Genomic DNA, 27,909 nt, shown 5'->3' with positions numbered 1-27,909 from the left:
GCAGGACAAAATTTCGGTTAGGAAATGAAATTACAGGACATGGACGAAATAAAATTACATAACATTTAATATCTGAAACGCGTTATGAAAAAGTCTTTGAGGATGCGGAAATGATCTTCATATTTGAAATTCTTTATCTTCCATCTTCGCCATTCATTTTTTGCTGTTAAAATGATTTCCTCGAATGTTTCACCCCCAAGTCGATACCGCCTTACAATACGAAATAAAGCCATAAATTCCACAACTCTATCTTTAATCTTTCCAAATCGAATGAACAAAGCTATATGATCATGGTTATGAGGGTTTGTTGTGTCGGAGCAGAATTTCTCATGAATTTTCCCCCAATAACTTTGACTCATATTACCATTCATTCTTCGTTCTTCACCCCTCTTTGGATAGTATAATATGTAGTTTCTGCAAAGAGAAAGATCTTCATCTATAGTAAATTTAGGAGTAGTAGCTGCCATTTTTAGAAGATTTTGAGACAAAATGTTAACCATGAGACACATATTTATACCACTGAGGTGTATAACGGCTATGAAAATAGCCGTTACTTGAAATTTGTGTCATACAAATTTCAAAATAGATGGTTCGGTTACATAAGAAATGCATCGACAAAACCGAACTCCTAAGTTCGGTTTCCTGAAAACTTTATACATATAACCGAACTTGGTTGTCCTTAAGTTCGGCTGGTTCCGTAAATCCAAGGTAACCGAACTCAGCAACAAAAAAAATTCAAAGGTTATAGTGTATTATTCGGTTACCTGGTCTAACATTTCAGGTAACCGAACTAAAACTACACTAAGGATGGTTTATAAACCCATAAGTTCGGTTACCTGCATTTTTTTATCAGGTAACCGAACACTGGAGTTCGGTTGCCTGCAAAAAAATGCAAGTAACCGAATACAACTCTGTAACTTTTGAATTTTTTTGTAGCTGAGTTCGGTTAGATTACAAAATTTGCGAACAAACCGAACTTATGGACCATCAAGTTCGGTTGTTTACGATATTTAGTCTACTAACCGAAATACCTAATTGTTTCTTAAAAATTTGAATTTAATGAAACACATATGAGTCAAATAGCCGAACTAATCCCTTAAAACACAAATTAAAAACCAAATTATGAAATTCATTTACTAATCCACACAACTAAATGTTGGAAACAAACATAAGAAAACAAACTACCAAATCCGCAAAACAAAATTTTTCCAAACATAAGGAAACAAACTACCAAATCCGCAATAAAAAAGTCTTCCAAACATAACAAAACAAAGTACCAAATCCACAATAAGTTTTCTAAACATAAGAAACCAAAGTACTAATTGTTGCAATCACTCATTTACCACGACCACTACGAGAAACTTTTCTACTCTTGCGTTTAGGAGCTTTAGGTCGTCTTTTCGTCACTAGGAGTGTCATCTCCACTGCTTTATTGTCCAACCATCCGACTTGAACCTTCCCCATCTCGGCGACTCCTCTTCGGCGGCATGGTATGGCTTGGATCAACCTGGCTTGTATCGACAAGGTTGGGATTAAAAACATTAGTCCATTGGTTGTAGAGGTCTGTTTGTTGTCGAGTGTCCATCGGCTCTCCACTACGGATTTTTGCCATCATTTTCTTCAACAATTTAGCACTTGCCTTCACCTTTTCTCAATAAAAAACATAAGTAACTATTATTTTTCAATACTTTATAACATTTTGAAAAAACAAAAATAAGAGTAAATATCTTACCGTCGAATTCCACAAGATCAAGGCCTCATCACCACACACAGGGGTATGCTTCATAATTTTCTGAGCCTCTTTCTCCATTGCCTTCATTTTTGCTTTATCAGCACGGGCTTGTTGGACACTGTTATTACACGAGGATGAGAAAAATGTTCATACCATTCCATATATCCCTCGTCAGCGGCATTTGGCTTATCAAACGAATCTTGACACTCTTCGACTGGAATAAGATAATTCCCAAAGTTCTTCCAGTGGTCCACTGATGGAGCAGGATCGTATTTGGGGAGAAATTCTTCTCGGTGTTCTTAGTTCCCTCCTTCTTCACCTTGAAGTTGAAGTTTTCCACTTGTGGGACACTTTGGCACAAGAAAGTTGTCTCAATACTCTTCGAGGATTATACATTGTACAACCTTCAGGATGAAACAGCGGTCAATTATAAGCCGCAACAGGTGAGAAGTCAATAACCTCAACATCCTCCTCGTCTTCATCTGATGCAATGGTGTAAGGATGGAAAACCACATCTTCGACTGTTAACTTATCCAATGTCTCCCTCAATTCCAACACCTTTTTCTTCTTATTCTTTTCCTGTGAATTCAAAAATTCATATTTACCAGCTGTAGGCTTCCCATAAGGCCAAGGAGTGTGAGCATGAGACAATTGCAGTTTAGGGAAGTGGTCGTACACCCAAACCTATGAGAAGAAGCAACAAATAATACATTCGCAATACGATTAGTAACAATACACATTCATTCACTTATATATTGAAACACACAAATGATAATTTAACGGGGTACCTGAACAAGGGTGTATAAGCTTCCAAAATAGCCACTCTTAAGCCTCGAAGCTTTTCTGAGTTCCGCTTGAACGAATGAAAGAACCGAAATGCCCGAATAGTAGTTGTTCACCTTATTCAGGGGGTCCAATATCTGGATGTAATGAGCATTTACCACGTGATCTGAAGTGTCGGGAAGAAAATGGTTCCTAGTTGATATAACAAATAAGCAGTCACATGGTGCTTAATCTTCTCTCGTGTCATCACCAACTTTCCTCGAGCAACCAAATATTTCGTCCCTGAAAACTCATCAAACAAGGTTTTGAACTTGATCTTTTTCAACTTCTTCTTGTATGTGCGGTCTGCCTCAAACTCATTATACTCATCACCTTTCTCAGGATCTTTGGAAGCTCGTCTAAACTCACATTGTGCCTTTTTATCGCTGCATCCTAGACACTTTTCGACCAACTTTTCAAGAAGTTCATAACTCATCGAGGGATCGTAGCCATCTCGAACACTTTTTCCCGTAATTGGTAGGGATGTGATTCTAAAACAATCATCCGGAGTTATTGCCATCTCACCAAAAGGTAGATGAAAGGTATCCGTCTCTAGATAAGCCCTCTCGGCAAATGCAGTAACAGTGACAACATCAAATTTTTGGTGTGCATGTTGTATCCCGTTCCATAATACACAATCAAATACCGCCAAGCAGACCTCATGACACTCATTATCTAGTTTCCATATCTTGTTCTTTTGACATTTCAAAACACGAACAACATTATTATGATCCTACAAAAACAACATCATATCTTATATACTAATATATATATAAAAATATAATATATGTCAAAATATAATAAAGTTCATAATAAAATGACTGAGACATCTTGATGGTTAAGATTCAATACCTTAGTCGCAAAGATCTTGGCAGCCCATGAGTTTTGGTAGCCCATCAATACCTCCCCTCCATCTCTTGGAGTACCATAAGTTGGCTTCTTTGGCGGCAAACACAAATCGTCATCAGGAATGTATGCATATCTAGCACAAGGCTTTTTAGGCGTCTTTCTAGGTTTTTTTTGCCACTATTTCTACTTGTTCCTCTTCCTCTTCATCCGAGTCCTCCTCTGATTCGTCATCTTCATTATCTCCATCCTTATCTCCATCTTCCTCACCGTCATCATTGTCATCCTCATTTCATTCTTCTTCTTCAGTTGGTTCCTCTTCTCCACCTTGATTATGTTCTTGATTGCCCATCTCTTCCACAATCTCTTCATTAACTTGTTGGATTACATTGTCAACATTATCTCTATTGACAACATCTTGGATGACAACACCCGGTAATGACCCACCTCCATACTTAGCATTTTTGGTTCCACGCTTATTGACACCAAGGTGTACTTTGCCTCTAGGCGTGGGAGTTCTCAGATCTTCCAGTAAAGGTTGGTTTGATTTTTTTCCTTTTCGACTAATCAAGAAAAAAAAAGATATTAGCTTAACCGATTTATGATTGACTAAATCATACGCAACATAAGGGTTCTCGTAGTAAGGTTTGGTTAGTAGCAGAAGTTCACGAAAATAAGCCAACTCTAAAAAAAAAAAAATTGTGTTCCGGGGAATAGTTCGGTTAGTCCAGTTTTTTTGCGAACAAACCGAACTCCACATTTATGCAATTAGTTAGGAGTTCGGTTTGTCATGATTTTTTGCGAACCAACCAAACAGAGTGGGAAAAGTTCGGTTAAATCATAACTCAACATACAGAGAAAAAAACACAGTTCGTTTGCATTGAATTTTTTTTGTAATATGGGTAGAGTTCGGTTACGTTGTAGTTTTAAAAATTGTTTGCGAATCAACCGAACAGAAATGGACAAGTTCGGTTACACGAGAACTCAACACAGGGGGGAAATAGCACAGTTCGGTTACATTGAATTTTTTTTTTTTAATATGGGTAGAGTTCGGTAACTACATAGTTTAAAAAAAAAATTGCGAACCAACCTAACATAATGGACAAAGTTCGGTTGTATCATAACCCAACATAGTGTGCAAACAAGCAGAGTTCGGTTACAAAATTTCAACAAACAAATTTTGAGTAATAAAGGTGAAGTTCGGTTGCAAAACAGTTTTAACATTTTTTGCGAAACAACCGAACTACGAGTTCGGTAAGCTATATCTAAATTTCATGAAACCGAACTGTTCTTCGTGTTCTTCATATCAGGAAGTTCGGTTAGAAAACTAGGGTTTTTTTGAAACTCGTTCTAACCGAACAACACAATGTAACTTCCATTTGAACCCTATTTTGATGATTTCTATACAATTAAACGAATCAAAATCAAATTAAAAGTAATGGGTTTGCATAAAAATACATGCGGATCTTTGCCATGTCAGTTTCAGGCTTCTTCGGGCATCTATTGTAGCTGATTATGACTTCATTTTCCGGTTCAACTTCTTTATGAATCTCCAAATCACTTGGCTGATTTGCTAGATATCCTAATGGGGGACCTGTTCCTGGGAGTCGGTTGGTTTGCTTTCGACGAACCATTCTTATACTCGATTGATTAATCGACGATGAAAAATTTATGAATCGACGATTAATCGATGAAGACGATGTTGAAATGGGGAAGAAGAGAAGAACAGGAGAAGAGTGTTTTTTTTTCTGCGTTTTTTTGGTGCGGCTAGGGTTTAGGATTCTTTTGTTTTTGTTTTAGATTAAGTTAGGGTTAATTTTAATCAGGAAAAGTTATTAGATTAGAGTTAATTTTAATTAGGGTAAGGGCCAAATTAGTAATCTCATGATTTTAGGACATCCCTTAACATTATATGGTATGTGGCCTAATAAGACCATGGTCCCCAAAAAAACCATGGTCCCTAAAGAATGGTTCTAACCTTATCACCGACACCGACCCACCTTTACTTCCCAAGCCAAGCCCGACAATTTTTCTAAGATCCAAAATAGAACCCAGATCCATTTCAGTCCTGCGTGGTAAGTTAGATCCATATAGCGATTTTCCTTTGGGAAAATTAGGCTAAGGCCCAACCCATGGATAACCCATAGTATGAGGCCCCTAGTTAAAAGAAGTTTAAATCTAGGCCCGAGTTATTAAAAGACATCCATACCCTTTTTTATATTTCCAAACCCCAAATTAAATAAAATTTAAATTTAATCTCAAAATATTAAAATATACTAAACATGATGTCACAACCATCTTTAACGACCGCCACCACCACCAACCACCACCTCCGACGACCGCCGCCACCAACCACCACCTCCGACGACCGCCACCACCAACCACCACCACCAACAACCACCTCCGCCGGCGACCACCAGCGCCTCCGACCACCACCACCGAAACCACCACCAACCACCACCTCCGACTACCGCCACCACCAACCACCACCGCCAACCACCTCCGCCAGTGACCACCAGCAGCAGCAGAAACCACCACCAACCACCACCTCCGTCGTCGGCGGCCACCACCGCTGACCACTGCCTCCCACCAATAATATATGGATGTGTAATCTGAAGTTACACATGCAACGAGCATGTGTATCTAGAAGTTACACATGGGTATGGCATGAAAGGGTTACACATGTGTACGACATGTGTAAGCAGAAGTTACACATGCATATAACATGTGTATCCAACGGTTACACATCCATATGGCATGTGTAATGAGAAATTACACATAAAAAAATAGACATAAAAAAGTAAACACAAAAAAAATACATGTATTACACTTTAAGATTTATTTACAATAATTTCTTAGCATTAGTTACACACGTATCTGTCTAGTGTAATTGGGAGTTACCTATGCATATATCTAGTGTAATTGAAATTTACACAACACTATGCACACTTTAAACAACATTTATCCTACAGCTACCACCATGACTCATTTCATCATTCTCTACCAGCATCAATTCCTGACAAATCCACTGCAATAGCAACATACATTGGCAACTCTGCACCTGTTTATCCTAACATGCATCTAGCATGCAATATTGAGTTCTCAGACTCAGGCCATAACTTACCACATATCAATTCCATCGGAACCCATGTCCTGCAACTGCAACCAACACCAACTGAGTACAAATCTCAGCACCAGCCAGCTTCATTTCCTCTATTCCATACCACTGTCTTAACTGTAGTTGCACCAGTACATGTAATGTTAACTCCTAACATAAATCTACCTGAGCATCATTAACTCAAACCATTCTGATTCTTCAACCAGTGCATACCTGAGCTATATGATAGCAATAACAGTACTCGTTCATTACAAACCAATGCCAAATCTGCATCTGTACAACTTGCACACTCCTACAGCTCTCTATGAACTTTCATACTCTGAAATCAACACATCCATAACCTGTTCAGTACCATTTCATTACAAAAGATCAGCATACCTTCCACTACAAATTTCATCAAATCATAGCATATGTATAATCATCTAACTAAACACTCATAAACAAGCATGTATAATCATCTAGTACACATAAAATGCATGTGTACTTTGGAGTTACACATGCATATAAAATGTGTAATTTGGAGTTACACATGCATATGAAATGTGTAATCAACAGTTACACATGTCATATAAGGTGTGGTGGCTCTGGTAGTCACTCCAGCAGCTGCAACCATTCTTCAGTATAGCACCAGCCATCACTCTGTAAGCACCATCACCTGCACTTCCTACCACAGCCACCACACTTGTATTTGACAACTGAATATAGCAAAATCATGAGCATCTTCCAAGATGCTCATATACAAATCACCTCCAATACATGAATACTAGATACTTCAGTTGTAGAAGGCCAAGGAAGTACTTATTCAGATATAAACGAAGACTCACAAACATCAAATAAAACATACAACTACAGGCCAGGAGCAAACAGCTAAAAAAGGATTGGTTTCACATGAACATCATTCTTGGTTCAGTTTAAATATGTCAATATATGTGATGATATCAAGTGCCAAATCTAGTCTATCAGTCAAGTCCAGTGAATTACTTGTAAAAGTTTCAGACAAATAACAAAAGGTACTGGCATTTAAAAATCGAAACACAAACCTTCATCCTTGCACTTCTGATACAATTAATCAATCTCTATGTAGTTTAACGTAGTCAATCCACTACAAAAGAAAAATTCAGGAACAAATAAAATAATCAAAATTATTGCCAGCACCATTCAATATTTTCTAAGAACTGTATATGCATATCTCATCAAATTAGCATGTGTAACTTATAGTTACACATCTAATTAACATGTGTAACTAGTAGATACACATCCATTTAGCTTGTGTACCTATAAGTTACACATTTAATTAGCATGTGTAACTACTAGTTACTCATCCATAGTCTACCAATGCTAGTTAAACACGCAGACTGTCACGTAGTGTACACATAGCTGCAAACTGATAAACAAGGATATGGTTATAGAAATCACATGATATCCTTCTCAGAGTCGATAAAAGATGAGATTATAGATGGCTAACATATTTAAAACATGATGTGCATACAAATATATTTCATACCAAAACACCACCACTAAGACAAACAGAATGTAAAGTAGATCCAACTTACAGTGTCTAACACAGCTCCAACATCCATACCAAACCTCTAAGCTTCATACCAAAACACCACCACTAACTCCAAATACAAATTATCCATACTAAACCTCTTAGATTCATACCAAAACACCACCATTAACTAGCAATTACACGAAGATAAGACCTTGGGTGTTTTGGAAGTAATGTCTCAACAATGGGGGGAGGAAAGTGCCTGCAATTGCTTTTGTCTCAACAATTGGGTGCTTTTGTTTGCTTAGCATGTGTAATTAGGAGTTATACATGCACCTGACTAGTGTAACTGAGAATTACACATCCATATATGACATGTGTATCCAGCAGTTCAATGAAAACACATATGTAACTATAAGCTACACATTCAATTAGCATGTGTAACTCCTAATTACACATGTGTATACGCAAATTATACATGTGTATACGCAAGTTACACATGAAATTTGGATGTGTAGACGCAAGTTACACATGTTGTGCATCAGAATTCTAAGACTCATACACTTGCACAGTAATTTCTAAGTATCAAACTATCCATACACATTAATGAAACAACACAGAACATGTCGTATTGCTATAAATTTGTACACAGAATACAAAATTAATGAAACAACACAAAACATGTCATATTGCTATAAATTTGTACACAAAATACATCTATTCATAAAAAATGTTGAAAATAAAGCAAGTTATGTCAAATAAGAAAGAAAGAATCAGCTTACTTACCACTGACTTCAGATCCTCCTCCAAAACTTCTCCAATACCACCAACTCAACCACTACAACCTCCTCATCTTCCACCAGAACCTGCATATCCACCACCAACACTGCCACAGATTCATCAATCAAACGATGTGTAGGCGAGATAAGCAAAATAAAAACAAAAACAAGTCAACAACAACAACAAAAACAACAGAAACAACAATATCCTAAACGCATACCTAGATTTAAAACTTGTTGATTCAATTAAAAACGAGAGAAATCTTATTGATTTTCATATATTTTCTCGTACGACGAATTTATTTCTGCTGCTGTTGAAGATCTTCTTAGTTCCATTGTTGAATCTGCATAAAAAGTAAGTAATTAGGGTTAAAACTACATTAAAGATCTTCGATTGATTCAAAAAAAAATCAGGTTCTTCTTCTTCTCATATATGAACAGAATCAATCAAAATAAAAATCAAAAACCTAATCGAATTAATCGAACTAAGAAAAGTAAGAATGATGAACCTAATCGGAAATGATTTCTGCTGCTTCGAATCGACTGAAACTTAGATTCGATTCAAAATCTTCAAAAAAAACAGTCGATCCAACGAAAACCTAACCTGATGCAGCTTAAAAACCAACTAAAACCTAGATTCAAATGAAATCGATTGAATGATTGATTCATATTTGAAGATTAACTGATGATCAGCTGCAAAAACTACTGGATTGATTCGTCTTCTTCTTCTTCACAGATCTGAAACGCTGGAGCCGAGAGAGAAAGAGATGGAGAAGAAAGAGAAAGAGAAAGAGAATGAAGAAATGAAATATCTTCTGATATATTCCTCTTGTATATATACTAAAGGGTAATGTTGTCATTATTAAAATTCATAATAATTAATTATGGGCCAGATCTGAAGAAAATTTGATATTTTGGGCCTAGTAATATCATTTTCTGAAAGTATGGAGTTGACAATATATGATCCATTTAGTGGGGCTTCTATATATTGAACCCATATAGTAAGGGGTTCTAGTATTTTTCACTTTTCTGAAAAATAATATCCTTCAGAGTTTTTGTAGCCATGGTAAATTAATGGAAGCATCGAATCTTATTGATGTGATGTCTCGTAAAAGTCAAGTTCCCAATTTTAATACCTGCGTAAACGTAATTCGCGGCTTGATCAAAGTTGGTCGGTTGGAGAAAGCAATGAAAGTATTGCAAGTTATGGTTATGTCTGGTGGGGTGCCGGACATAATCACTTATAATATGTTGGTTGGTGGTCTGTGTAAAAAAGGACAGATAAGAGCAGCTATGGATGTTCTTGAGGACATGGGTTTGAGTGGTTGTTCGTCTGATGTGATCACATATAACACCATTCTGAGGCGCATGTTCGATCACAATCAGTATGACCAGGCAATACGATTTTGGAAGGACCAGCTAAGAAAGGGGTGTCCTCCGTATCTGATCACTTTCACTGTGCTTATCGAGCTTGTTTGTAGGCACTGCGGTGCAGAACGGGCAATGGAGGTTTTGGAGGATATGTCGATGGAGGGTTGTTATCCCGATATAGTCACTTATAATTCTCTGATTAATTCTACGTGTAAGGAAGGGAAATATGAAGAAGCTACCTTCATTATCGTTGAGCTTCTATCACGTGGGATGGAGCCAAATTCAGTCACTTACAACACCCTTCTCCATTGCCTTTGTAGCCATGGGCATTGGGATGAAGTGGATGAGGTCCTCTCAATTATGAATAAGACTTCCAATGATGCTACTCTTGTCACTTACAATATCTTGCTGAATGGTCTATGCAAAAATGGGCTTTTGGATCGGGCTATTGACTTCCTAGATCAAATGGTTTCTCGGGAATGTACTCCTGATATCATTACCTACAATACTCTTCTTGGGACCCTTGTTAAGGAGGGAATGACAGATGAGGTGTTAAACATATTTCTATCGTTAAGACGCATCGGCTGTTCTCCTGTTCTGATCACTTATAATACCTTGATTGATGGATTAGCTAAGAAGGGTGATATGGAGAAAGCAATGGCTCTATTCATTGAGATGAACGAGCATGGGGTTACTCCTGATGATATTACTTTTCATTCTTTGGTTGCTGGGTTTTGCCGGGTGGATCTGGTGACAGAGGCATTGGAGATGTTGAAGGAAATGGACAGAAGAAACCGTAAGATCAGAACTAGTACGTACGGTATTGTAATTCAGGGATTATGCAAAAATGGTAAGGTGGAAATGGCTATTGAAGTTCTAGATATGATGGTATCTAGTCGATGCAGGCCTAATGAAATAATTTACACTGCCCTAGTTAATGGAGTTGCTGCTGCCGGTATGACAGAAGATGCTACGAAGCTACGTAATAAACTGATCGAACGGAAGGTACTTAAGGAAGATACAGAGACGGAATAGACATGGCATGAAGAGTTCTACGAATTTGCAGTCTACAGATTTGTTGGGCGTCAGAATACTGGGATTGCAATTTGCATCTTTCCAGCTATATCTATTTGAAGAGGTAATTGGCTCCATTTCAATATCCTGTTGGCAATCTGTTGCCAACAGAAAAAAGTTCTGTAGATCTGGTTCATATTTTCAGAAATTGTATTATATGTTATGTAGACAACTCTGACAAGTTAAGAATAAAATTCTAGTTTTATGGAATTCGCTCTCTTTTATAACCCCCATGGGGTTCTTTATTCATTTTTCCTACTCTCTGCTACTGTATTTTTGTTTGTATAAGGGTAAATCCTATGGAGAGGGAGACCATCCCGGATGTTGATTTCCTTCTCTTTTTGTAAATCCTGAGAGCGAGGGTAGTGGAAGACGTGTTCATAAGATAGCAAATAAATCAAGGAGGTAGTGGGTTATTGTAATGGCTCGATTTGTCCATCAGATATATGAGACCTGCCACTTCACCAGTAATTAGCATGAAATCATTTTTATTGAACAGGGAACCAGTTTTCTAGTTGGATAGGTTTGTATGTCTTTTTGTCTAATCGTTTATAAATAACAAACCAAACATGGTTTAATCTTGAAACACATTCGTGTTCCATAATTGGAGTTACAAACTGAAGACAACGGATGCTTTCACTGTGCGTCTAGTAAATTTAGAAGTACTCCACAAACATTTAGTATTGCTCTACTTTGAGACTGAAGGTTGATATATCTATTTCCAGTGTACAATTTAGAATAATTCTGATGATGATCAACAAAATGACTTCGACGAATGTGACTTGCAGGATTGGTGGTAGTAGTAGCGGCTGACTGCAGCAACAACAGTAATTGGTAGAATGCCATTTTAAAATAGTGACTCACTCTCAGTAATCGGTAGGACACTTTACTAAAGCCTTTGTTAAAAATCATATATGGCTCTAGCTTGAACCAGGAAGGCATAGCCGAAAGGAACTAATAGGATTTTGCTTGTAAGAGGCCCTCATGCAACATTCATGCCCTACACCCGAGAAGTAGTCTTGACTCTTTGAATATCATTTGCTGAAGCCTCCATTATAATCTTAATATAATGGAGATTGTTTGGACATTGCAGTGAAACTGCAGCGCTAAAATTTGCTAAATTAACAATTGGGTCAAGTTTTCGACAGCGTGGTCGAAGCAGCCGAGGAAAAGAAACTAAAACAAATTGGATCATAATTAGTAAACCCCATTTTGGTCATATGGTGAGAACACATTAAAAATAATCCATGATCTGAAAAAGTACAGCCACCAAAAAGAACTATTTCTCGATGTCTGAATTAGAGAGATCTTTGTATACATTAATCATAGGAAATGTCCTGTTCAATCTTTTGAAGAAATCCTTAGAAACAACACCTATAGAAACAAGTGAATTTGCCAACTCCATAGCTTCAGCTCTCCATCCAGAATAAGCCATACCTTCAATAAGCAAAATATAAGAAGTTTCGTTTGGTCGAACCCCATTTTCCACCATCACTGCGAGTATATCGATAGCCGTATCAATGTTATGTATCTTACACAAGCCTAGTAACATAGTGTTGTAACTAATAATTGTCGGCTTAAACCCGCTATTCTGCATATCTACCAACAACTCAATCGCTTCTTCCACCATTGCATCCCTACACAAACATGAAATTAGAGAATTATATGTTATTTGATCAGCGTCTATGCCTTTATCTACCATTTCTGAGACCATGTTTAAAGCTCTTTTAGGGTCACCACTGTTCCATAACCCGCTTATCATTGTGTTATATGAACTCACATTCGGAGGGGAATCTGTTTGGCTCAGCTTCTCAAAGATTTCAAGAGCCTCTTCGGCCTTTCCACTCTTGCAGAGAGCTGCTAAGATTGTGTTATAATTTACAATATCAGGAGAACAACCATTAGAGATCATAAAATCCAAGAACTCAATTGCTAAATCCAATCTCCCATCTTTGCATAACGCAGAGATTACTGGGTCAAAACTATAAGCATCTGGAGTTAACCCCTTGGCCATCATGGTCTTCAGTACAACGATAGCATCTTTCATTTTGCCATCATGACATAATGAACTAATCAAAATACTATAAATGACTACATTCGGTTCACAGCTCCTCGAGATCATTTTCTCGATTACTCTCTCTCCATCAATCCATCTCCCTCGACTCAAAAATGCTCGTAACAAGATATTATACGAGATTTCATCTGGTTCACAGCCTAGCTCAGCCAAATTCATTATGAAGTCAAAAGCTTGATCTACCATCCCCTCTTTGCACATTCCTCTAACAACAGCATTGTAAGTATACATATCAGGTTGAAGCTCTTCCGATAACATTTGTTTTAAAAGCTTCATTGCTTCATCAATGCCCCCTTGTACAATTATAGCATCAATAAGAATTGTATAAGTAATCACAGTAGGATGACAATCATACAGCGCCAACTGACTGAAAACCTCCCTTGCTAGTTCCAACTTCCCTCTACTACAAAGACTCCCTATAAGTATATTATAAGTAACTATATCCGGTAAGCAACCTCGGTTTCGCATTCGATGTAATACTTTATTTGCAGATTCTATTTGATTCATTTTACAAAATCCACTGATCAATGCATTATAAGCAAAAAGATCTGGTTCACCATGTGACTCTAATATCGCCATGACCCTGACGGCTTTCGCAACATTTCTAGCATTTAAAAACCCTTTAATAAGTTTTGTACAGAGAATAACATCTGGTTTAAAACCCTTATTCACCATACATTCCAGAAAATAAAGTGTTTCGCTATATTTTCCTGCTTTACAGGACCTATTGAGGAGTTTAATGAAATGGGTTTCTTGAAAATCAAGTGACTGAAAATGAAGTATCTTGTTTCAGCTGAAACTCTTATCTTACCAGAGATGCGGTCATTTGTGGTAGGGTTTTTGCAGCTGAGAATAATCGACTTTTGATGATGACAAGGAAATGGAGAGGCTTTTGAGTGAATGTTTAGAGAGTAACAGTATGGAAAGAATTCAGTATAAAGAACAGCCATTGATTAATGGCTTCTTTGTGTTTTGCGAATTTAAACCATGTTTGCTGCAAAAAATTTAAGGTTCAGAGAGAGAGAGAAGAGAAGTACCTAAAGAGCGTTCGGAAAACTGTGCCTTCAAAATTTGAGCGGTTGGAAACATTTTGGGACGCTTAGATGTGCATATCCCTTTCTTTGGGGGATATGGATAATATACGGGGAGAGAAAAAGTCTCGACGTCTTCTTTAACACTCGGTGGCTGGGAAGCACGGACACTAACACGGGACACGGACACATGGACTGGCAAAAATCCAAAATCATCAGGACACGGACGCGTCTATATATACATTAATAAAATAATTTTTATATGCTAAGATCATAGTGATATAGTATATCAAATACATTAATCACGTAAATACATGAAAGAAAATTCAATTTTATGCCGTTAAGTTAGCTCACATATAGAAAAATTAACTAACATTAATCCTTGCAAATATATCCTTTTAAACTTTACAAATACCTTTAAGCTTAATACATTACTAAAATATTCTCTTTTACATAGTGTATTACAAAAAGGACTAACCGTTATTCAAGAAAAAAAGAAAAAAACTACCTCACTGTCCACCGCCGTCCACCACCACCACTGTCCACCGCCGTCCACCACCACCACCAACTACCACCGACGACCACCACCACCAACCACCACCACCAACCACCACCGCCAACCACCATTGTCCACCACCGCTAACCACCAACCACCACCGTCGCCAACCACCACAACTGTCCACCACCGCCAACCACCGCCACCGCTAACCAACACCACCAATGTCCACCGCCACCCACCATCGCCGCCAACCACCGCCGTCGACGACCACCACTACCATGTGGAGTCAACTAGCAGAAGTTGTGTCCATATCTAAGGCAACTTGCTCAAGTTGTCTCCAATAAATAGTGTCCATAACGGAGGCAACTAACTTAAGTTGTCTCCAAAAGTGGAGGCAACTAGCTCAAGTTGTTTTCAATAAAATAATGTACAAGAACAAGTTGCAAAACAAAATGGAGCCAACTAACTCAAGTTGTCTCCGAATCTGAGGTAACTAGCTCAAGTTGTCTTCAAAAATGAAGGCAACTAGCACAAAGTTGTTTTCAAAAGTGAAAGCAACTAGCACAAGTTATCTTCATATATGGAGGCAACTATCACAAGTTGTCTCCAAAAAATAAAAATTGTACACAAAAAAGTGAACCTAGTGTGAGTCGAACACACATCTTCTGACATATAGGTAGTTGTGCTACCATTGCACCACATATTCATGCATAAACACAAGGTAACATGCATATAAAAAGCTACCTGGTTTGACAAAAAAAAAACTCACATATACCAGCTGAGCATCTATCAGTAAGCTCAACTTCACAAACTGTATGCAAACCCAGCTCTATTGGCCAAGCTTCAGCTGCAGCATCAAACTGTTCTGCACTTCACTTCAACTCCCATTTGTTCACTGCTTCACCAACTGCAACCTTGTTCCACAAACTTATAGATCAACTCCAACAACAGCTGCAATTTTGCGCTTGCAGCATCACTAAAAATGCAATTCCTGCACTTGCATCTTTACCAGTACCAGTCACTGCAATTCCAGCTCAAAATGATATATGAACAATTAAAAATTTCAATGATTTTCAATACATACATTATCCTGATCAACTTCTTTAATGATAGAAGAACGTCAGTCATGTCATGCTCCACACAAGCTTGCTGGAGTTCGTCAACTGTAATATAACCACCACCGTCTTTGTTAAAGTACGCAAATACTGCAAACCCATCTCAACAACTACAACTATATCCAAATCATCAAAAACATCTCCATCATAAGCCATCTCCTAAGTTTCCAAAAGACAATCACCAAGTTCCACACCTACACTGTAAATACAGCCTTGCATCCTCAAACACAGCTCCTCTCTTAGCTCTAATTGTTGTTGTCTGCAATATCAGCTCTAATTCTTGTTGTTTGCAATAGCAACTCCCAGCCCTGCAGTTCCATCCCTAGCAACCTCTGCTTCCATTTCCATGTTGCACAACAGCAATCAATTAGGTCAACTCCATCTCAGATACCACCAACATCTTCAAATTTCTTCTTGAATCAATCACAAATAAACACCAAGCCAACTCAAAGTTGATCAGTAACTTTCAATTGCTTTATTAGAGAGCTTCAATTTCTTCATTTTATGTAAATCAAATCCCTAATTCTCGATTCTTCTCAACAGACCCCTGATTCTTCTTTGCTTTCTCTAATTATAGTATCTATAATCGAAATCAACAAGTACCCATGACTGATGTATCTTTTTCAACACTGAATTCTTCATTCAAACTCCAAATTCAAACTGCCAATTATTCATTCAAAATCGAATCTCGATCTTAAAAGTTAAATGAAACCAAAAATCAATCTCGATCACTCTGAATCTGATATTGAAATCGTTTATTATCGGAAATTTAGTTTAAAATGAGATCCATACCAGAAATCAAAACCTAAAATTGGGATCTCACCCGAATCTTCAACGAAGAAGAAGAAGATGGACCGCTGCTCCTGATGATTTTTATATTTGAATTTCATTTAAACATAAGGTTTGCTGCTTCCATTTACACTACCACCACCTCTACTGCACCAACACCAACATAAATGTTGTTATCACCTCTATTACACTGCACTAAAATCCACCACCAAAGGTTGCTGTAAACACAAAAAGGACCACCACTGCCACCACCACAATATCCACTGCCGCAAACACTGCTGCAAACACAACATTCACCAGCATAACATCAGTTGTTGCAACAATACAAACTACAAGCACCACCATAATCTTGAATTGAGAACAACTTTTGCATTTGCTAATCATACAATATCCAATCACCAACAAAAATCATTCACAAAACTCCTAAAATCTCACCAACAAAAAAAAAAAAAATCCCTAATCATACATCTGAAAGAAAATAAAAACAATTAACATATCCAAATTAATAAATCGAACTCGTTGGTTCATTCTCACCTGATTACGAATCTCTCGATCAATTTTATCTTCACTGCTCATTTTCCTGATCAGTTCCAAATCGGATCTGATACTAACGACCATCATCTCTTCACAAACAATCTCTTCATATAGGTGTTTCTGATTTACCTTCCATTTCTTCTCAAATCACCAAATCTATCAAATCTGAAATCGATGTGACAATTTCGAATTTAACAACAACGCCAATTTCATTCATGAGTAGTTCTTATCAAAATTAAAGACCTAAACCTACAACAATCATACCTGTTAATACATAGATCAACTCATATAACTCCATGAATCTTCAATCGAAATTAATAGATCGAAAAATCTCGAAAACGGGATCAATTATCAAAATCTGGACGAAGAAGATGAAGAGCAATTATCAAATTCTACTACATCTGATGATGATTTCAATTTCATCGAAAAACTTAAATCTTTCTCTCGAATCTAACTGGAAATAAAAAAGAAACACAAATTGAAATGTTATAGATAGAGGTGGAGATGTTGATTGTGGAGATGATGGTGGTGGAGTTTGGTTTGATCGATATAGTGGTGGTGTTGGTGATGGCGGATGTGGAGGAGGAAGAGACTGAAAGTCTGAAACTGACGAGAGAGCAAAGGGAATAAATTTAGACCTGATAATTGTAAATGAAATAAACTTATTTCCACTTTTGATTAATGGGTAAAAATGGAATATTATTATTTTTTAGTTTCCTTTTTAGAAGCTAGGGGTATATACATAATGGACAAGGGTATTTGTGATAAGTCCATGGATAGTAGCGACATATATAACATTCCCACATTAACTATTATCTGGATTTACTTGACACACTATGTTACCAAACTACTAAAATAGAATATAGACTTTTACATGTGTGTCGTGTCAGTGTACCACGCGCATCGTGTGTCCGTCACGCGTTTGACGCAGACACGGCGCCAATACTGGTGTGTCAGTGCTTCACTGCTCGGTGGTAATATTAATGAAAGTGTTCTTTACATCATCCTATTAAAAGGCGGGCAAATCCAAATTCTGAAACCCGAGGAGGTGGTTCTCCGTCCGAATTGAGAAACTTACCTTCACCACAAACATCATGATGTATGTCTGCCGCATGACTTGCATGCCATGTTATTCTTATGCACCAACAAAGTAAACACAAAGTAAACCCCCGCTTAAGCTCATTTTGACCCCCCCAAAAAAGAACTTTTTGACCTTAAGTACCACAGACATCCCAAAACGATGCATTTAAAATAATTCTATTAACGCAACATACGTGCTCTTCACTGCATTTCTCTCAAATCAAAAGAACATGCTCCAGAAGGCAGACATTATACATTTCTTTCAAATCATGCGTCTACAGACAGTCAGAAGCAATATAATTGGCAGGACTTCTACAAAATTGAGTCTAATATATGCTAATTCTTAATTTTCCTCAGGCAGATTTCTGCTTGGATGATCCTGATGCCAAGTATGAAAGAGTCCTGTGTCCAAAATACAACAGCATGGCTCCCAAAATTCCCAACTGCTTCAAAGTAGTGAATAGATCCATCTGTGCATTCAAGCAAAAAAACACAAAATAAATAAAAACTTCCAGTCGTAATTGAGGGAAAAAGCTTGCCTGGGTGCTCTTTACTATTGGAAATAAATCTCGCTTTACTACCATGTTAGATGACAAATATATTAATAGTACATAAGAAGATACTTTAGAACAAAAGGTGGTAATATTACCTTCAGCCAAAAAAGCAGGTACCAGCCCAGAACTGCTGCAAGGAATACATGGAAGAGAACAGCATGTACAAGAGGGGAGCTCTCTGAGGTCGGGAACTTCTTCAAGTTAACTCCCAAACGTAAAAGCTGTTGAAAGATTCCAAAGCCTGGTTATAAGCAGACTCAAAACTTTTCTAGAAGTAGAAAATAACTGAAAAGAATGTCGGGAGTTGAAACAACTACTACAAGACAAAGCATGCATCCAATAGTACAGATGTAACTGGAAAGTGAGAGGGCCCTGAAATGATGTTTTCAAGTTCAAACAAGGTTCTACCAACACCCGACATCCCCACCCAAAAAAACACAACCAAGAGCTGGTTCTCAAGGGCAAAAACAAAGAAAAAAAACCTTTGAAACCCTACATAACTCGACGAAACCAAACCGTTAATTAGTGAATTCCTAACCTATCTAGGGCCTGAGACCTATTTGACATATGTCAAGCTTTCAGCTTTCAAAAACCAGGAAATAAGTGAACATCACTGTTCATGTTCCAGAAACGACACCCTATCCAAACTCCACCGCATAAAGAAAAGAAAACTTACCCCTAATAAGAACCCAAACAAAGGTACAAAGGTAAGAACCAAGAAAGCAAGGGAAAGCTCTTGACGTGGGCGTTTCTCTGGTAACCTGAAGATGTGGGTAATCTCAGGTTTGGGACCATATCTCGAGTAAGGATCTGCAGGCTGTAGAGGAGCACGTGTTGCCTTCTCTGGTGCTTTTGGTAGATCCAGCTCAACATGACCAAGATCCCGGTGGAACGAATTCTCCTACAAAAGTTACGAAGAACTAGTTCAACACATATGGAATGACGGAAATACCTTAAACTTTAGTTGGATAAAGTATACCATAAACGTTAGTTAGATAAAGTATACCATAGCAGCATCACCAACTGTGAGTTGAATATTGTATCTTCCTGAGAGGTAGTAAAACTTCTCAACCAAACGAAGAAAGTCCTGCGAGCAGAATTACTGTCAGCCAAATATATCATGAGAGAACCATACAGCAAGCAATCGCATAGCTCTAGATATCACTCCTAAGCAATAAAATATTGATTATCTTTTCTGATGGAAATTGATATTTCAAGAAAAAAGGGGTCCTATACAAGCACAGCCTCGGTTTTGTGTGGTACACAATATCAACTGCTGTCATCCATAGATCTTGAACAAACTGATAAGAATTCTAGTGGACACACTTAATCTATTCTTGTCACCAGACTAATTTGAACTTACTACTAAAACACAAGTAACAGTAGTGGCGACCTAGTAATTAAGATGTGAATACTACCAGCATAGTATAAAATATCATATTACCTTATCAATGATTCACTTGCCTCTTTAACATATACAATACAGCAAAAGTTTCGCAAATAATTAAGACGGGATACACAAGTGAACGGAGAAACTTACTAAGACAATCTCAAACTGGCTTCCAGAACTCCCCACCACAAAAATATGCTCAACTTTGGTCTCATGAATCAATTTGAGGAAGACCTACACACAGTTAAAGACCTTAATAAATAATGAAAGGTGAAAGTTACGCCATAACACAACTTGACAGGAAAGTGAATTACATACCTGTTCTGGCTTAAAGGAGTGGCCAAGAGTAGTGATAAGTTGAAAGGTTAGTTGCAACTTCTGCAGATGGTCTGCTGACAGTGATAAAGAAGTATCTCCAGATAAATCTAATCTGATAAACAATACAAACATATTTCAGGTATCTGAGACTGAACCTTAGGTCGATTTCATCATAATTCACATTAATAATGTACAACGACACATTCTGCACCAGCGTATGTATCTTTGACAGCTCATGAATCATCAAAGTTGTTCAATTAATCGCGACGTTGACACCTTTCACCTAAATAATATGGATGCATCACTATGGTTTACTGAATTTCCTTCCAATCTTCACCTGTCTAGGTAAGACAAGGAAGAAATGCATCCAAATACAGGGAGCAGTCTACAACTCTCCGAAGTACGGTACACAACCATGTAATCAAGCAAATGTATACCATCTTAACACATGGTATTATATGCCACAAGAATAACTAAGAGAGAAGTAACATGATTTACTTTTTCTTGTTTCCAGTACTCTGGAAATCACTATCCAATACAGCAATCTCTGCATTGTCAACTTTGACTGATCCCGTAAAAAAAATAGGCACTTGAGTTTGACCTCCCGTAGCATAAATCTTCTTATGCTCAGAATCATGAAGCAACACCTGCAAAAAAGTTGAAGAGACATATCCGATAAGTGGGTGAAAATATACGATTGGGGATAGAAGGAATTAGTCGAGGATTACCCTGAATACAAAAACATATTTCCCAATATCAAAACCTAGTGGCAATACATCTAATGAATGGGCATTGCTTTCTGAGTCAAACTTAAGTTCCTGCATCATAAAAACAGTTAAACACAAATCATAAGTTTACTATTCATGAGAAAACACCTTAGTCAATAGAGCCACCATACTTCTAAAGATAGTATAAGAAAGGCATAAACTGAATGATGCAAGGAGATATTGCACCTTATTTTCAATTAATGGAGTGTCTTTTGAGCTTGGTTGGAAAGCTTGCACAAGTTTCACAGTTGAAGGTGGTGCACCAGATCCAAGCACAGTAGTCACCTTAACCTGACAAGGACAGAGATTTACAATTTAGCCAATGCGGTTCAATTCAGAATTTCATAAAGCACGCAATCCTCCGTGTTTCCATCAACATTTTCCCACGCCGAGGAATCATGGTAAAGGCATTAAGAGGCATTTCAGGAGAATTCACGAAAGAAACAAACGCAGCTGACTTTGTTCAGTTAGGTAATTAATTAGAAACTTCTCTTTCATACGGAGAGATCCCAAGTGATGAGCACTAGAAACATTAAAACAGTTGGCACACCTTGAGCTGATTTTTATCACTCAATGATACAACAGTTGCTGGAAGCGACAAGATAAGTGGAATGGAAACCCTGCAAAGAGGAAGTAACTACTATGTCAAAACTGAGTTATCCATACGAAACAATAAAGTTACAGCGTAAATACTTTCTCAGTACTCAGATAGCAATACTATGTACCCCTGTAATGGTCACACGCTCACGGAACTGGTACAGCTAACTAAATTGTTACAATATAATGGTGGAAAACGATTGCTTAAGGACAATTCACATAAATTACTTGCCTGCTATTCTCCAAGTTATACAAGGACTCAATCTGATTGAATAAGTCTTTGGCACTCCCAGGGACCCCGATTCCAAGGAAGTACTTGGCCAAACCCAAAATCTTATCTCCAGAAAGCTGCAAATTTTAAAACATTTGACATAAGATGGAGAAATATTCAATTATGAACCAGAAATGAAAAAACTAATGAGTAAAACAGATCCCTTCGTATCAAGTTTCACATACATTTATTTTTCCAGTGCTAACCGACGCAAATGCTGCCAGCCCACTTACTACTGATGATGAGGTTGAAATTGGACCTTGATCTTCACGTGCGTCCGTAAGTTTCTCGTTGAAATAGGAGGCTCCGTCATCTGAACCAGTAAAAGCCATGAATATGGGCAAACTGGCAATAAAAATTTATATACATGTTTGACTTTAACAAACTCGTATCAGAACGAATTCTATCTCCAAATTACAATAGAAAAATATGAAAGAACAGAAGAAAAAATAAAGACCAAATTTACAATCAACGCACAGGTGATTTGGTGTCTCCTAAGATACTATTACTTCGTAATTACATTGCATCAACAAACAAGGGTCCATTGTCGGCATCATAGAATAGAAGTACAGCGGCTATTCAAATAATTAGATATATTGTTATTGTTTAGTCGGTGTAGTATAGAAGAATTTCTGACTAGTACAAAAGAAAAAAGAAGACAAAATAAACAAGGTAATACTGCAACCCATGCAGCAACTGAGAAGCAATCTAAATACAATAAGATAGATATGACGAACATGGCAAGGAAAAACAAAGATAACGGGAATTTTGACACTTCGAAAGACATACATACCATATTTTTCTAGACTGTCAAAAAGTTTCACTACATCATTTTTTACAGTCCCAATCTGAAATAACGGCAAACCAAATATCAGTAAATCATTCGCAACTGATGAGATATTCGAAGCTTCGCAATTTAATTTTTTATGCGGCGAGTATAATATGCATGTAAAATTTTATATATTTTTACGAAATAGGAATAGAATGGTTATATCTTTTCAGTATTCACGAAACAGGAATTTATTTTGTACTTATAGAAGTGGTAGCAGATACCCCCACAGATAAGAAGATGCAGGCTAACTTCAGCAGATTTCCTTATCCCAAGTATGTTTGCTCTTACTATAGATGATGCTACTATTTTCTTAGACTTTAGATAAAATAGTTATTAAAGAGTGTTTGTTTGTGGAATGATATTTCAAGGCTTTCTTTTAATCAATACATGAAATAGCTTACCAATGATTGATCAATTTCAGCAGAGGATAACGAAACAACTCCAGCAAGTGCTTCAAGTGCTAGTCCAGCAGCATAAATACTAGATTCAGCACTTTTTGAGTTAAGGCGCCATCTACCATCACCATGACTAAGGGCCTGCCAAGGGCGTTTAAGCAACAATTCGACATATCAGAAACCGAGAAAAAGGGATCCTCAAGCACTCTAAAAGACTAACTTTGCAGTTCGAAATTATTAAATGCCGCCTTACCTTGATCGAGTGAAATGTTCCATCTGCATCCGCAAGAAGTGCATCCCCTTCAGCACCCTTATCCTGCATGAGAGATCAAAACAAAGTATGTAAGAAGCTGCAATAACTCCAATACGATTAACACCTGCAATACCTCAAAATGAAAGATAAGATCTGAAGCAACATAAAATTATAAAAGACACGAGTAGGTTAGACTAAATAATACCTTGATCAAAACTAAGCTGCCAACTGAATAATAATAGTCAAGAACTGAACTTGCATCCTTCACAGCAGCTTGAAGTTTCGAAAAAATCCCCTTAAGGAAGAATAGGAAGGAAAAAAAGTCAATTTTGACAAGAACGCACTTTCTATGGTATGTGGCTAGTAACTGAGTATGCTAATAAAACAGATTAACGAGAAGAATTGGAAGAATACCGCAAAAGTATTAGCCTCAACTTTACAGTTCAAGAAACTATTGACTTTCAAGGCATAGAACAAGTCCTTAGGAGAAGATGACAACTGAAGATTCTTCACAACAAGTGGACATGTTGAAGTACTTGATACAGTATTCTTCTCAACACCAAGAATCTGGAAAGTTCTTAATGCCTCATATGCCTCTTCTAGGCTGATACAAACATCAGTATCATTAGTTAAATTATCGGTTTCAAATATTTAATAAATAATGTTGGAGAGAACTTGAAACTCCAATAAGTTCTGCTAGCAATACGAAATAATTGCAAAAACAAACAAAAATCAGAAAGTTGCAGCATAAGATTGCTTTGTAACTTGTATTGAACTTGTAAAAATAAAAATATATGTTCAAAAATTGCATAATAAACTCAAAATCAAAATGCAGGAATAAACCACGCTCCTACAGAAGCAATTTCGAAAGAAACACGATCACTATTCTAATGTGAAGTGGGCTTATTTCAATGTGAGAATCATCCTAAACGTCAAAGTTCAATCAAACGCCTTCCTATATGAAAAAAATTATAAGTCATACATTGTTCTAAATTTCACTATAGTAGTGAAATCAGATCTTTGTAGACTGAAGTAAAAAATCAAATTCTGTTAATCATAAATGGTTTTAGTGAAATCAAATAGTCAAATTACGTCCAATTATCAGTATCAAATAAGATCTAGAAAGGTTAACCCTCATAATAAACAATACAAAGTGATTATTACAGCATAATTGAAGGATCAAACAAGTATAAATTAGGTTAAACTGAACCTTGTGAAAGATCCATCGACAGGTGAAAAGAGCTCTAAAGCAGCAGATCGATGATTCTCAGAGATCGGGTGAAATACTGAAGCTTCGCAGATGGCAACTACTGATATCAAGACGAACAGAAACCCTAAGTTTCTGGCCATTGCTGCATAAACAGATGAATATTATTATTATTATTATTATGAGAAGACAGATTTGTACGAAAATGAGATGAGTAAAGTAAGATTAGGGTTTGAAAAGTAAGTTACGAGATCTCATTGCTAAGGAGGTTTAACAGGACCAGAATAGGATGGCTGAGGTTTTGCACAACTTCTATTAATTTTACGTCTTCAGTCAATGAGAATGAGTACACCAAAGAAGAGAGAGAGAAACTGCGAGAGTGGAGACAGACCTGAAATTACGATATTGACACTTGTAGGGGATTGGATCCGAATTTAGAAGGACTCTGCGTTTTACTCGGATCAATATAGTCAATCTCAGACGAGATGGCCCGTATCTCACCCAAATTACCAATTTCGGAATTCAAGCGAGATGGTATACATTGTATCATATTTAATTTGAGAGTATGAATTCTTGCCCACTCTTTAACGAGTCTATATTTCACATTTCAATCTCTATCCTTGATTTATTTAGAAAGTTATGCAACGAGGATCGTGATGCTAAACATGGAGGGTAATGGGGCCATCAGTTAAATAATCAACCAATCAGAAGAATACCTGAAATATACACTCGTTAGAGGAGTGTGAACAAATTTGGTCTCTTAATTTGAAATCTCGTCCCGAGATGACGCGAGACAGGATATTCGAGATGACCGAGATGAGGGTGGTAATGGAAATTTTCGTTTAGAAAATTCTAACTGGAGAAGATGAAATGTCTAGATATTTTAAAGCTAAGTATCAAGAGAAAGATGGTGATTGGATTCAGTATTATAAAAAATCATCTGTATGGCCAGGTATGCAATGGGTAGCAAATGATGTTCTCAATCATTTTAGATGGATAGTGGGGAATGGAGAAAAAATATCAATTTGGAAAGAAAAATGGATAAAAGATAAGACTCTGTTAGAGTTATTCCCTGAAAATCCTTATTTGATCCAATTTTCAGATATGAAAGTCTCTGACATTTTGCTGGAAGGTGAATGGGTGATTCCAACAGAAATGCTGGAGATGTTTGATATAAATGAGCTACCAGTTGCTGATAACCAAGAAGATAGAAGAATTTGGAGTAATACCATAACTGCATAATTTACTGTTGCCTCAGCAATGGAAACTATCAGGAGAAAGAATCCAAAACTTCAGTGGAATAAACAGGTATGGAACCATTCCATTCATCCATCTATCTCTAGTAATGTGTGGAAGGAATATATGCTCCACTGATGAAAACATGAAAAAGAGGAACTTTAGTATTGCTTCTAGATGCCCATTCTGCAAAAATTCTGAAGAAAATCTAGAACATATATTGTGGAACTGTAATCACAGTGAGATTGTGTGGAAATGGCTAGGTGATATGTTATGTTTTAAAAATCCAAGATCATTTGAGGAGATACTTTAATTTGCTAAGCAAAAGAACACGACAATTAAGGAAATATGGATGACTTATGCTTTCATAACATTGAGAGAGCTCTGGTTTCTGAGAAATAAATGTGTTTATGAAAATGAAAGCTTCAATGAACAATTACTCAAGACTAGAGTTCTTAAACTTACTGCTGAGAGTGAAGTAAGAATGAAAGGCAAAATGTGGAACTCAGCATATGACTTGCAAATTTTGAAACATTTTAACATGAGTTGTAGAAGAACTGTTTCCACAAGAATTCAAGAAATTTATTTCTTTCTTCCAGTCAATACTCAGATTGTTCTCTGCTGTGATGGTGCTTCAAAAGGGAATCCTGGTAATTTAGGGTATGGTTTTATTGGAAGAAATTCAGAGGGTGAATGTATAGTTGTTTTGGCAGGAGGACTGGGAGTGGCAACAAACTACTATGCAGAAGTTATGGTCTTACTATGTGATGGAGAATGGGCTATCAAGAATGGTAAACTGGAGGTCATCTTCAGAATTGATTCAAAGGCAGTTATCACAGATTTTACATCAGGTCATATACCATGGTTTACAGTCACCAGATGGAGTAAAATCATTGATAAGTTGCAGTTCTTGAGTTTTGTTCACAGCTACATAGAAGTGAACTTCTCTGCAGATGTTATGGCTAAGAGAGGAGCTAATATGGCAAGAGTAGAAACTGTTATCTTCACAAGAAGACCCCCATTTCTACACAACATGGAAGTTGAAAATCAACCATATTATAGATTTTACTAAATGAGCCTTTTGTATATCTCCAAAAATGGAGTATTTTTGTTTTAGTTTCTTTATTGTTTTCTTCTTCTTGAAGATTTTAGTTCTTTTGTAATCTCCTTTTGAAATTAATAAAATTTATATTTGTTGAGCAAAAAAAAAAGGGTGATAATGAAAATTTACCTAAAATATGAGGGTAGTTTAGAAAATTTAACAATGATTAAAGCACTAAAGATTATTTTTTCTTCTTCTCAATCTCATATTGATCCCTAAACAGTCGCAAAATGACCTCTCTCGCACTCTCATATTAAACTTTGTATGGATCTTGAGTTTTCTTATATTTTGAATGAATAGTAGTTTTTTAAATAAAAAAATTGATGGTATTTCCTTATATCTTAACAGCTGCAATGTGAAAAAAAAAACATTTGATATAAAATAGGTATAAAATTTGGAACCAAAATTTCACTGAGATTTCAACGATAATCTCCTTGATACAAAGTTTTGCCAGTGTCTCGGTCCCAATCGAAACCGAGATTCGAGATTAACTACGTTAAATCATATTAAAATTACATGGACTAACCAGAAATTACGCAGTGGGCGTCAATCACAAGGCTGAGTATTTTTCACTCAATCAGCCGACCCACCCTGGTTTGTTCGATTTATTGTGGATGGGTTCTCTGACTTATGC

General features: G+C 36.9%; 3 protein-coding genes, 1 long non-coding RNA gene and 1 pseudogene across 4 annotated transcripts; 2 read left to right on the top strand and 3 right to left on the bottom strand.

Moving 5' to 3' along the window:
- Nucleotides 1-9,827: 9,827 nt before the first annotated feature.
- LOC113317647 (pentatricopeptide repeat-containing protein At1g08610-like) lies at nucleotides 9,828-11,436 on the top strand. Its single transcript, XM_026565791.1, has one exon. It carries the CDS (start codon nucleotides 9,861-9,863, stop codon nucleotides 11,190-11,192), a length of 1,332 nt encoding a protein of 443 aa, XP_026421576.1. The 5' UTR covers nucleotides 9,828-9,860; the 3' UTR covers nucleotides 11,193-11,436.
- Nucleotides 11,437-12,399: 963 nt separating this feature from the next.
- On the bottom strand, nucleotides 12,400-14,391 carry LOC113317147 (annotated as a pseudogene).
- A 1,079-nt stretch (nucleotides 14,392-15,470) lies between these two features.
- LOC113318313 lies at nucleotides 15,471-17,912 on the bottom strand. Its single transcript, XR_003344423.1, has 3 exons — nucleotides 17,538-17,912; nucleotides 17,274-17,438; nucleotides 15,471-17,017 (listed from the first exon to the last, which is right to left on the bottom strand). It is a non-coding gene; the product is annotated as an uncharacterized LOC113318313 (long non-coding RNA).
- A 580-nt stretch (nucleotides 17,913-18,492) lies between these two features.
- LOC113318032 (dolichyl-diphosphooligosaccharide--protein glycosyltransferase subunit 2-like) lies at nucleotides 18,493-25,347 on the bottom strand. The gene is made up of 19 exons (XM_026566155.1): nucleotides 25,186-25,347; nucleotides 24,941-25,082; nucleotides 24,145-24,334; nucleotides 23,936-24,025; nucleotides 23,731-23,793; nucleotides 23,484-23,618; nucleotides 23,044-23,098; nucleotides 22,436-22,563; nucleotides 22,212-22,327; nucleotides 21,933-22,002; nucleotides 21,569-21,673; nucleotides 21,344-21,433; nucleotides 21,114-21,262; nucleotides 20,616-20,727; nucleotides 20,448-20,531; nucleotides 19,914-19,994; nucleotides 19,584-19,808; nucleotides 19,003-19,128; nucleotides 18,493-18,823 (listed from the first exon to the last, which is right to left on the bottom strand). The coding sequence occupies exons 1-19, from the start codon at nucleotides 25,193-25,195 to the stop codon at nucleotides 18,707-18,709; spliced, it is 2,088 nt and encodes a 695-aa protein (XP_026421940.1). The 5' UTR covers nucleotides 25,196-25,347; the 3' UTR covers nucleotides 18,493-18,706.
- A 1,178-nt stretch (nucleotides 25,348-26,525) lies between these two features.
- Nucleotides 26,526-27,245, top strand: LOC113315551. The gene has a single exon (XM_026563817.1). The coding sequence runs from the start codon at nucleotides 26,526-26,528 to the stop codon at nucleotides 27,243-27,245; it is 720 nt and encodes a 239-aa protein (XP_026419602.1).
- Nucleotides 27,246-27,909: the final 664 nt, after the last annotated feature.

Source organism: Papaver somniferum, chromosome 10 (genome assembly GCF_003573695.1).
Source record: "Papaver somniferum cultivar HN1 chromosome 10, ASM357369v1, whole genome shotgun sequence".
Taxonomy (NCBI): Eukaryota; Viridiplantae; Streptophyta; class Magnoliopsida; order Ranunculales; family Papaveraceae; genus Papaver; species Papaver somniferum.
Note: the sequence above shows the minus strand (reverse complement) of the source record. Positions and strands in the feature narration are given on the sequence as shown.